This window comes from Pseudophryne corroboree, chromosome 6 (genome assembly GCF_028390025.1).
Source record: "Pseudophryne corroboree isolate aPseCor3 chromosome 6, aPseCor3.hap2, whole genome shotgun sequence".
Taxonomy (NCBI): Eukaryota; Metazoa; Chordata; class Amphibia; order Anura; family Myobatrachidae; genus Pseudophryne; species Pseudophryne corroboree.
This window is the reverse complement of record NC_086449.1, coordinates 63464323-63476995: the sequence shown is the minus strand read 5'-3', so window position 1 is coordinate 63476995 and position 12673 is coordinate 63464323. Positions and strand designations below refer to the sequence as shown.

The window sequence follows — 12673 nt, the reverse complement described above, 5'->3', positions numbered from 1 at the left end:
ACCCAAGTCTGCAGCACGAACACCTAACCCACCTAGGAGTGGCACGCAGTGGCAGACAGGATGGCAGATTTAAAAAATAGGCCCTAAAGAGCACATCATGCAAAGAAGAAAAAGAGGTGCAATGAGGTAGCTGGGTGGCTAAGCTAAACAACACAAGTGTGTGCATAAACACATGGCCTATCTAGGAGTGACACTGCAGTGTCAGACAGGATGCCGCTTAAAAAAACTATTCCACAAACAGCACATGATGCAAAGAAGAAAAAGTGGTGCACCAAGGTCGCTGGATGGCTAAGCTAAGCTACACAAGTGTGAGGCACAAACACCTGGCCTCTCTAGGAGTGACACTGCAGTGTCAGACAGGATGGCACTTAAAAAAACTAGTTCCCAAACAACACATGATGCAAAGAAGAAAAAGAGGTGACCCAAGGTCGCTGGATGGCTAAACTAAGTGACACAAGTGTGCGGCACAAACACCTGACCCATCTAGGAGTGGCACGCAATGGCTGAATATCGAAAGTGGCCCACAATTTTTCGGCCCACCGACAGCATCTCCTGCATGCCCCTGTCACTTTTCATAAAAAAATTCAGCACCACAAATGAATTGTATGTGCAAAACATGGGACATGCTGGAATTTGCCCTGATGTAAGATACGCACAATATTGGTGGCACAGGAGAGCGTACCCCTAATCCACACACACATGGCACAGCCTGTAAAAAATAATTTGGTTAATAATAACAACCCTTTTATTTGAATATAGTTATATAACAATATGCGGCACAGAAGAGCATACCCCTAAACCACACAAGGCAAAGCCTGTACAAATTATTTGGATTAAATATTATTAACCCCTTTATTTGGAGTAAATAATATACAGCACAGGACAGCACCACTGGACTTATGCGGCAGTACCCCTGAATTTATATGGCTGCACCACTGGACTTGACTTATACGGCAGTACCACTGGACTTATACGGCAGTACCCCTGAATTAATACGGCTGCACCACTGGACTGGACTTATACGGCAGTACCACTGGACGTATACGGCAGTACCAGTGGACTTATATGCAGTACCCCTGAACTTATACGGCAGTACCACTGGACTTCAACGGCAGTATCACTGGACTTCTACGGCAATATCACTGGACTTCTACTGCAGTATCATTGAACATATACGGCAGTATCACTTGACATACATGGCAGTATGTCTCAATGTTGCAATATAAATCTTTTTCTTAATTGTCTGTTGTGATACAGTGTTGATTCTGTGATTATATTGTGTATTATATTTTATTATATTATATATGATTTTGCCTTCATTCTGTAATACTGCTACATAACTCTGTGTATTCTGTTGTGCAGTTTTATTTTGCCTAAATCTGCAAAATGTTATATGTATTTCTACTATCATGATACTAAGTGTTTATGTACTCCATGTCCCCATAGGAACCAAGCCGTATATTGGCCCTCATTCCAAGTTGTTCGCTCGCTAGCTGCTTTTATCAGCAATGCAAATTCTAGGCCGCCGCCCTCTGGGAGTGTATCTTAGCTTAGCAGAATAGCGAACAAAAAATTAGCAGAACTGCTACTAAATAATTCTTAGCAGTTTCTGAGTAGCTCTGTCCAACTCACAGATTGCGATCAGCTCAGTCCGTTTAGTTCTTGGTTTGACGTCACAAACACACCCTGCGTTCGGCCAGCCACTCCCCTGTTTCTCCAGACACTCCTGCGTTTTTCCCTGACACGCCTGCGTTTTTTAGCCAACGCTGGGAAAACGCTGAGTTGCCGCCCAGAAACGCCTGTCAATCATTTTCCGAACAGCAGTGAGACTGATAAGAGCCACAGATGCTACAGCAAAACTGCTAAGCTTTGTGTTAAATAACTAAGCGCATGCGCCCTGTGTGCCGTACGCATGCACAATTTGCAACAAATCGCAGCATAGCGAAAATTGGCAACAAGCAAACAACAAACTGACCCCCAACTAACTGACCCCCATTATTAGTTGTTTGTGGGTTACTATGACTCCGGGAACCCGGCAATGACATCATCTTTGGACATCAGACTCCGGGGCTGGGTGTATGTGGCTGCATGTGGGATGGTGGGGGTACATAAGGGTGAGTGTGTTTTTGTATTGTTATCCTGATGATGGGTTTTATAATAAACTCGAAACGTTGATTGATTTACCTGTATTATTACATCATTATACCAAGTGCCGTCAGATCCGTCTGATATATATATATATATATATATATATATATTTCCTTAGAAGATGCCAGCACTCACAATCACAAGTTCAATTTGCTGGGGTGTCACTCATATCTCATAAGCTAAAACTCATGAATATTCATCCATAGTTAAGAGTGCACTCACCAGTCTAGTCATGGCATCTATCAAAGTTTTTTTATTTCAGCATGGATACAAACAGCGTGCCGACGTTTCGGTCCCCCCTGGGACCTTTGTCAAGGTTCAAATATACTAAGCACCATATCACAATATATACCCCCTTCAATTATATACAGTGACACATCAAAAATGTGGAGGTAGAATAGACACAAAGAAACATCACATACAGACATATACAAACATAGTTAAAACACCCATACTCATGTTCCCATATCTTCCCTACAGCGCTACAATGCACAGCTGATAAATCCGTCTAGCCCGCGCCAGCTATGCTGAACCGCACGCCGGAGGAAAAACACAAAGAGCACGTGACCAGTGGAACGCACTACCACTTCACAGCTATGCGGAAGCGGAACCAATGAGTGATACGCAATGAAGCGCATCAGTGAGACGCACCTCCCGTCTAGGGCGATACGTCATATCCTCTGTCATAACTTACATACAACGCTATATAGAGCCTCTATCGTTGCTAAGCAACCTGCACATTACAGGACATATATAATCTACTCTTATTATTCTCAGCATTATAGTGTCAACGGTCATAGCCATATAATACAATCACCTATGTATAAAAAAGGCACAATCTCAGCAGATAGGTAAGTATAGATATTGGGAACATGGGTGATATACATTAAAAACATATAAATGAAGGTACATCTTGGAACATATCGTATCATACTAAATACAGCACCTATGGACAAGATATAGCACAGAGGCCACCGACCACAACACACCAATGTGTGGAAAAATAATCAAAAAAAGTAAAAAAATATATAGTTATAGTCCCAAATTGATCATAACTCAAGATCCTGATATATCAAAGGAAGATACTCCAATGTCCAATTTATGTATCCAATATGCTTCTTTACCAAAAGGGCTTTTTCACGATCTCCCCCTCTCGGTAATGGCGGAATCCGATCAATTACCATGTAGCATAGAGATGTCAATTGATGTTGGTGTTGCACAAAATGTCGTGCTACAGGTTTATCTGAGCCACCCATCTTTAGTGCCAATCTTATGGTGGACCGGTGGTTGGATATACGTTCACGAAAGGGCCTTATTGTTTAGCCCACGTATACCAATGAACAAGGACATAGATGTATATACACCACATAATCAGGCGTGCAAGTCAATCGGTGTCTAATGGAAATTCTCTGGCCATTTTGCGGATGGGGAAAAGTGCTGCCTGTATTCATACTTCTGCACATCGTGCAGTTTGGACATCGGAAACACCATAACTTTGCAGTGGGTAACCAATCCCTTTTCTCCTTGCTAGTTGACATATAAGGTCACATGAGAATATTGTGCAGATTGGGACCCCTCCTATAAGCAACTAAAGGCTTTTTGGGCAAGACCTTACTCAGGGTGTTATCAGTGGCTATATTTATATGGGTATTGGTATACTTAGTTTTTTATCTAATCTCTTGTTTTGGTACGACCTTGCTTGACACTATGGAGAATCTTGTTAACCCTGAGTTATTATCAAATGCTGAATATGGGCAGGTGTCCTATACTGATGACGACGCTGAGTGTTTGTTATTTGGTTTGACTGATTTTAACTCTATTCCAGGGGAAAAGGCTCTTGATGTGTATCATTGGTTACTTAATTTGAACAAAAGGGAAATTGCATGGACAATTTTTGTCCGATTATTATTGCAAAAAACAGATTCCGCAAGGTTTTCGTGTGAAAAATATTCCCACCATCAGCCGCAATTACCCAGTGTTTTGCAGCCGATGGTGTGGAATTTTAAATAAATGCTCCCTTGATCTGTTGCTATTAGTAATAGAGGAGGTGGGCATTGAACTTAAGAAACTTAGAAGTGAACTTTCCACTGCTCGTGAGGGTCTAGAGTCTATTTTGCAGACGGATAAAACTGAGGATTGGCTAGTTAAACTGAATGCGCAAATTGATAAATATAAAAATGATCTTGTCAATTTTAAGAGAAATAAATTGGAGAAGGTTGAGAGGGATTATCGAGATCATAGTGGTTGGCTTGTCGGGAATGATACTCTTAGACAGAGATCCAGGGACTTTAGATATAGACGTGGTCCAAATCAATTTAATCAATATTCCACTGCCTCTGATAGGGAATACTCTGACACACAGACTCGCCAACGGAAGCCTTTTTCTCGCGTTGCCACGCGATCACAACTAGATCCAGTACAATTAGACGCAAGGCCCCACCCAAGGAGGGGCTCCTACAAAAAATTTAGAAAACCTCAGAAGAATCCGCGAGCAAAATAATTACTATTTCTTCAGTAACCTTAAGTGTTGATCAAGAAAATGTACTGTCACGTGGATTGTTGTTCATACCTACTGTGAAATTTGATCCTTTGAGATGGAAAATTGACAATTATAAATTATAAATTTACACATAAACTTTGTTTGAAAGAAAAATATGGTGACAGTACTAGTGACAGTATAGATGTGACCGAAAAAAATAGTACCTATGATCCTTTTTCCAATAAAATCAATATTAAAACATTTGCATGAATGATGGATCAATCAGTCTGTGACTCAGTATCAAAAAATGTCAATATGCGGCTAAATTTGAATGCAGCAGAACAGGCTGCCCTTAAGTAATTGAAAGAGAATATATGTATCACTATACGTCCAGCAGATAAGGGGGGTGCGGTGGTGGTACAAGATACTGTTGCATATAACCACGAGATCTTCTGTCAACTTTCTGATAAAGATACCTACAGGATTTTGGATTCAGATCCAACATATGTGTTCAAAAAGAGACTAGACAACATAGTAGATTTAGCCTATGGTGGTGGTATGATATCAGAAATTGTAGCTTCTTTCATGCATACTGTTTTTCCCATCTGCCCCATATTATACACGTTGCCCAAAGTGCCCAAATGCAGGGAAAATCCCCCGGGGTGACCAATTATCTCGGCCAGGGGTTCTCTTTTTCAACCGGTAGCTCGCTACCTGGACACATACCTACAACCTTATGTGAAAAATATCCCAAGTTACATTAAAGATTCAGGTGAATTTATCAGTAATTTGAAGTCTTTGGATATCAATGCTGAGGGATGTTGCTACATTATAAACGGTTATACCTCATGGAGCAGGTATCTCAACAGCTAGGAAAACTTTACTTGCAAATCACCACCAAACACCACCAATAGATTTTCTGCTTGATTTATTGGAGATGACATTAACGTGCAATTACGTCAAGTTTGGTGACCGATATTACCTCCAGACCTCTGGGACCGCAATGGGGAGTAATATAGCCCCTGCATACGCAAATCTGTTTATGGATGAGTATGAACAACGTTATATATTCCTGAGGTTTGGGGGTAATATCGGTTGCTATAAACGATTCATAGATGACATATTTTTGCTTTGGTCGGGTGACAAGCACTCGGTTGAAAGTATGGTTGCATACCTTAATCAATTGGATACGGCTATTCATTTTACTATGATTTGTGATTCTAAACAGATTAATTTCCTTGATTTAACCATGTTTACCACTGATAGAGGATATGAACATAGGTTGTACAGAAAGGCCACCGATCACAATACACTATTGTACTATAATAGCTATCATCATAAACCTCTTAAAGAAAGCCTGCCGATTTTGCAGTTTATTAGGGTAATGAGAAACAATTCTGACACAGAGACTCTTAAGCTTCAACTAATTGAGATGCAACATCGGTTCTTGGATAGAAGATATCATCCAAATCTAGTTCAGAAATGTCTCTCTCGGGCTGTACAACAGTTCAAGCATGGAAATGTGAAACCACTCAAGATGGATAAAGATGGATAAAGAACCGTTTGTTTTCTTAACCACATTCGATACTGGCAGCTATGCAACCAGAGCAGCAATTAAGAAAAATTGGGGCATTGTTGCAACTGATAACACCCTGAGTAAGATCTTACCCAAAAAGCCTTTAGTTGCCTATAGGAGGGGTCCCAATCTGTGCAATATTCCTATGCGACCTGATATGTCAACTAACAAGGAGAAAGAGCATTGGTTACCCACTGCAAAGTTAGGGTGTTTCAGATGTCCAAATGTATGAATACAGGCCGCACTTTTCCCCATCCGAAAAATGGCCAGAGAATAGCCATTAGACACCGATTGACTTGCACGTCTGATTATGTGGTGTATATACTTCTATGTCCTTGTTCATTGGTATATGTGGGCTAAACAATAAGGCCCTTTCGTGAACGTATATCCAATCATCGGTCCACCATCAGATTGGCATTAAAGACGGGTGGCTCAGATAAACCGGTAGCATGACATTTTGTGCAACACCAACATCAATTGACATCTCTACACTACATGGTAATTGATCGGATTCCGCCATTGCCAAGAGGGAGAGATCATGCAAAAGCCCTTTTGCGTAAAGAAGCGTACTGGATACATAAATTGGACACTGTTTGGCCAAAAGGCCTGAATGACTCTATCCATTGGAGTATCTTTCTTTGATATATCAGTACCTTGAGTTATGCTCAATTTGGGACTATGACTATTTGGTAAAATTATATAATAATAAAAAAAATATTTTTCTTTGACTATTTTTCCACACGCTGGTGTGTTGTTGTCGGTGGCCTCTGTGCTATATCTTGTCCATAGGTGCTGTATTTAGTATGATACGATGTGTTCCAAGATGTACCTTCATTCATATGTTTTTAACTTATATCACTCATGTTCCCAATATCTATACTTACCTATTTGCTAAGATTGTGCCTTTATACATAGGTGACTGTATTATATGGCTATATAACCATTGACACCATAACGCTGAGAATAATGAGAGTAGATTATATATGTCATGTAGTGTGCAGGTTGCTTAGCAACAATAGAGGCTCTATATAGCGTTGTATGTGAGTAATGACAGAGGATATGACGTATACGCTTCACTGCGTATCACTCACTGGTTCCGCTTCCGCATAGTTGGGAAGCGGTAATACGTTCCACCGATCACGTGTTCCTTGTGTATTTCCGCCGGCGTGCGGTTCAGCATAGCTGGCGTAGGCTAGACAGATTTGTCTGCTGTGCATTGTAGCGCTGAAGGAAAGATATGGGAGCATAGGTTTGGGTGTTTTAACTTTGTTTGTATATGTCTGTATGTGATGTTTTTGTGTGTTTATTCTATCTCCACATTTTTGACATGTCACTGTGTATAATTGAAGGGGGTATATATTGTGATATGGTGTTTAGTATATTTGAACCTTGACAAAGGTCCCAGGGGGGACGGAAATGTCGGCACACTGTTTGTACCCATGCTGAAATAAAAAAACTTTCATAGATGCCATGACTAGACTGGTGAGTGCACTCTCAACTACGGATGAATATTCATGAGTTTTAGCTTATGAGATATGAGTGACACCCCAGCAAATTGAATTTGTGATTGTGAGTGCTGGCATCCTCTAAGGAAGAAAAAAAAAAAATATATATATATATATATATATATATATATGTATATACAGACACTCACTTTTGCAAAAGAAAAGAAAAAAAGACCAGCACTCATGTTTGGAAGATGAAAAGAAAAAAGGGGTTTATTTCTTACAGAAGAAACATCTGGACAAGTATTGGAGAGTGCCTATGTTTGGAATATATCTACATATGATCCTAGCACTACAGCCTGATGGCCATTTCAACTCTCCGTGGTTTTCATCAGGGGCGAAAACCACGGAGATCTGAAACGGCCGTCAGGCTGAAGTACTAGTATTATATATATATATATATATATATATTTCAAACATAGGCACTCTCCAAAACTTCAGTAAGCTTCAAGGTATTTTTAATACAATGCTCACAAAGTATTCATGAAAGACTTTTCATAGATGCATAACAAGGAAGTCAGCAACGTTTCGGTCCATAAGGACCTTTGTCAAGCTTTCCATCATAACATGCTCATAAAGAGTACAAAACAGCAGAGCTACTTACAGCGGAAGTGACATACCTGTTTGCTTGCTGCCCCTTAAATGCTATTATGCCGCTCAAACTAACACGATCCCAGTGTGCATTCCAGCAATCCCGTGGAACACAACAGGATATACACAGCATTTATGGTTCTGGTCATGTGTCACTGCGGTCCAACACCCGACGTGGAAAGCACGTCAGGGCCGGCGTCGCACCTTAGCACACTCCCACTGGGGCACTCTATGCAAATGAGAGTCTATCCCACAATACACATAAGTATTATAACACTATCTAATCCAAAGTACACTCACATCACCTAGGTAGGTATGGCGCAAATAGCGCCATCTACAGCTCATGTGTATAAAACAATAATACTGTGTGATAATAGTATTACCATAATGCATGTACAATATCCACAGTGCAGCTCAATGGTCGTGACACTCACAGCACCACCTGTAGCTCACATGTAGGGTGGATTTCAAATGTTTGAAAAGTCGGTTGGGTGTCTGTTTTTTCCTGTCCATAGAGAACATTAGCAGATAGATTTATACTGGCAATTAAGGGCAACAAAAGGGCAACCAACGAAGCTCAAAAATCTATACATCATAATCACAACAATTATACAAACAAGACAATACAGACAAATAACATTTAATGAAAACAGTGTGGTAGAGCATATACGCTACCGTGGTGGAGCACATATAAAAATATAATTGTTTGAAGGGAAAAAAAAAAACTATATAGGTTGTAGCCATTACGGTATCCAACCTATTATGATAGAGTTATAGGAATTCTTTAAAGCAACAAAGCAGCTGGTGTAGGGGGTGGCACTCCCCAATAAATGTAGTCACAGAAAAAGGAAAATAACACCTGCGCTCTGTTGTTCTAATGGGTATATCCCTCTATTCTTTCCAGAGATCAGATCAACATTAAATAGTGGGAATTAATATACATAAAATAAAAAATGAAAAATAGAAGAAGAGGGGACGGTAGGTTTTAGATTGAATTAATAAATTTAATATATTTGTTAAAAATACTGATAACAATGTCTAAAAACATATAGGATTTATAACATCTAGAATCAGTAGATAAAGTCAACCTTTCTGTCAAACATGACAGGTACCACACCCACTTCTCCTAGGACCCGCCCCCTTTTAATATTAAATGATTGTGTTTTATATCGCTTAATATAAAATTTTATATTAAATTTTATATAAATTTATAGTGTTCGATATTAAACCGTATTAAAAAATGTTGCGTAACACCAGTCACAGAGTGTCAAGCAGCACCAGTCGCAGAGTGTCACACAACAACAGGCGCAGAATGTTCAATAAAGATCACAAGTCAGTTTGTGATGAAAAAATTCACTATTTTGAAGTAACACAAAATGTTCTTACATTCCAACAATTTAAACATCACGCTTGGTACACATGGTGTCGTTTTAAAAGTCATAATGACTAATGACCATGTCCATTTTCTTAGATGTACGGAAACATCACACATGGCAATAATTTAAAAACGTATTGCTTTTAATGATGAATGATGATCTGACATCTTTTAATGGGTATGAGTTATGAATGATGATCTGACCATGACCATTTTCTTAGATGTACGGAACCATCACACATGGCACTAATTTAAAAACATATTGCTTTTAACGGACAGGGATGATGAATGATGACAGCACATTCTTAAAAAAAAAAAAAAAAAGCAGTTTGTTATCTCTGTAGAAGAACATTACCGCCACCTACAGGTTTATGTGTTGACTCAAATCGGATTTTCCGTATTTTGTATTCATGTACATTAGTTCATAAGAACCATTTTCGATTGTTATTTAGCTACAAATCAGTAAGCCAGTGTATATTTATGGAATCATAAAATAATTTTGTATTCATGTACATTAGTTCATAAGAACTTCTGTATAATGCTTTTTATGAATTAATTTTATTATTAAATAATTTATGAGCTTTTTATGAGCCTCATATTCTACAGTATAAGATATACCCAATTGGAATGACTTCCATTCAATCTATACAAGTAGTTTAGACCACTCAGGATTTTTATTTTTTATTTTTTTATTTATTTATTTATTTATTTTTCTTCTGTATATATAATATAAATGTATTTGGTATGCGTTTGATGCGCTGTGTATGACATTTAAGAAACAGCTAAAAGATTATATCTTTATTGTAACTGAAAATAGCCAGTGTATATTTATGGAATCATAAAATAATTTTGTATTCATGTACATTAGTTCATAAGAACTTCTGTATAATGCTTTTTATGAATTAATTTTATTATTAAATAATTTATGAGCTTTTTATGAGCCTCATATTCTACAGTATAAGATATACCCAATCTAGAGTTTATATATTTAAAAGTCCCGCCCCAAGCATCTTGGAAATGTGGGACGGCGTACCACAGGTTGGTGGGGGCCATATGGCTCACAGCCAGTGTTATAAGAACAGGACGCATCACTGATGTGCACTGAGAAGAAATTTCAACTGAAGCTGCACCGCTATACACACTTGAAGTTATAATGGTAAGTGATGTTATTATTATTATTATTATTATTATTATCATAATTATTATTATTATTATTATTATATTTATACATATTGCATTTTTTATTTTATTTATTTATTTATTTATTTATTTTATTTTACAAATATGGCTCTGAAGGCTGTTTAAATATGTGGTAATAGCGACATGTTAATATTTCAAACCTATTGGACAGTTGCAAAGCGCAGTATGAACTCATATGTGAAATGCATCGCTAAACAGCAACATCAATGTGGGTATACACACATTGATGTTGTTGTTTAGCGATGCATTGTAACACATAGAACATATAGTTTTAATAATGTGGCTGTCTGAATGTTATTTAAATATGTGGTAATAGCGACATCTAGTGGTTCATTTTGGGAATGCGCCAACACATTATTTCAACTAATTCGTTTGATAGATATTAACCGTCTCTCATTTTCATTATTGGTTCAGAGACAGACAATGCAGAACATCAACAGCAAAAAATTATTATTATTATTATTATTATTATTATTATTATCATAATTATTATTATTATTATTATTATATTTATACATATTGCATTTTTTATTTTATTTATTTATTTATTTATTTTATTTTACAAATATGGCTCTGAAGGCTGTTTAAATATGTGGTAATAGCGACATGTTAATATTTCAAACCTATTGGACAGTTGCAAAGCGCAGTATGAACTCATATGTGAAATGCATCGCTAAACAGCAACATCAATGTGGGTATACCCACATTGATGTTGTTGTTTAGCGATGCATTGTAACACATAGAACATATAGTTTTAATAATGTGGCTGTCTGAATGTTATTTAATTTAATATTTCAAACCTATTGGACAGTTGCAAAGCGCAGTATGAACTCATATGTGAAATGCATCGCTAAACAGCAACATCAATGTGGGTATACCCACATTGATGTTGTTGTTTAGCGATGCATTGTAACACATAGAACATATAGTTTTAATAATGTGGCTGTCTGAATGTTATTTAAATATGTGGTAATAGCGACATCTAGTGGTTCATTTTGGGAATGCGCCAACACATTATTTCAACTAATTCGTTTGATAGATATTAACCGTCTCTCATTTTCATTATTGGTTCAGAGACAGACAATGCAGAACATCAACAGCAAAAACGCTTTCATGGTTAGAAACAGATCTTCTTCTTCTGATGATGATGATGATGCTTTGCCAAGTTATCAAACCTCTCAAAGTAAGCTATGTCTATAAAGGACATTGACGCGTTTTTATTTATATTTCAAGTTTAAATAGTATGAAATTATAGTCAAGGTCTACAATTTGTTCATTTTTAAAAGTTTAAATAGTATGAACGTACAACAGTCTGGATACATTGATAAGTAATTATTAAATAGTAATTATTAAATAATTATTATTTTCTCATTTTTATTTCCCCCGATTTGACAGTAATCACAAATACAGAGAATTTCGATTTGTCTGTTGATAGTCCCTTTGGCTTAGACTTCAGCGCTATACCGGATTTTAATAATATTTTGGAATTGGCGCCAGATTGTGAGTAACATGATATCTTTATTTATTTTTTATTTTATTTATTTTTTTTAATTTTTTATTTTTTATTTTTTATTTATTTTTCCACGGCTAAAGAATTAAAAATAAACCTTGTACAGTTGTGCTGATTTGTTGTCAACTGTACACACTTTATATTCTCAGTAATGAATCGCTTTTTCATGTTATTCTAATTTTATACCGTATGTAATATTTTTTTTTTTGTTTTTTTTTTTTCATTTTTTCACCGGCTAAAGATGCCACAAAAATGGATGATGCGACGGCTGATGTTATTCTACGGGATA

At 37.3% G+C, this 12673-nt stretch overlaps 1 protein-coding gene across 1 annotated transcript in view; it reads left to right on the top strand.

The window, feature by feature from the left end:
* LOC134934253 (zinc finger protein 271-like) overlaps positions 1 to 12673 on the top strand; it is a 57531-nt gene that overhangs the window by 20870 nt on the left and 23988 nt on the right. The window contains exon 5 of the mRNA XM_063929729.1: positions 4185 to 4391. Coding sequence (XP_063785799.1) covers positions 4185 to 4391 — 207 coding nt within the window. The remainder of the gene's footprint in view (positions 1 to 4184; positions 4392 to 12673) is intronic.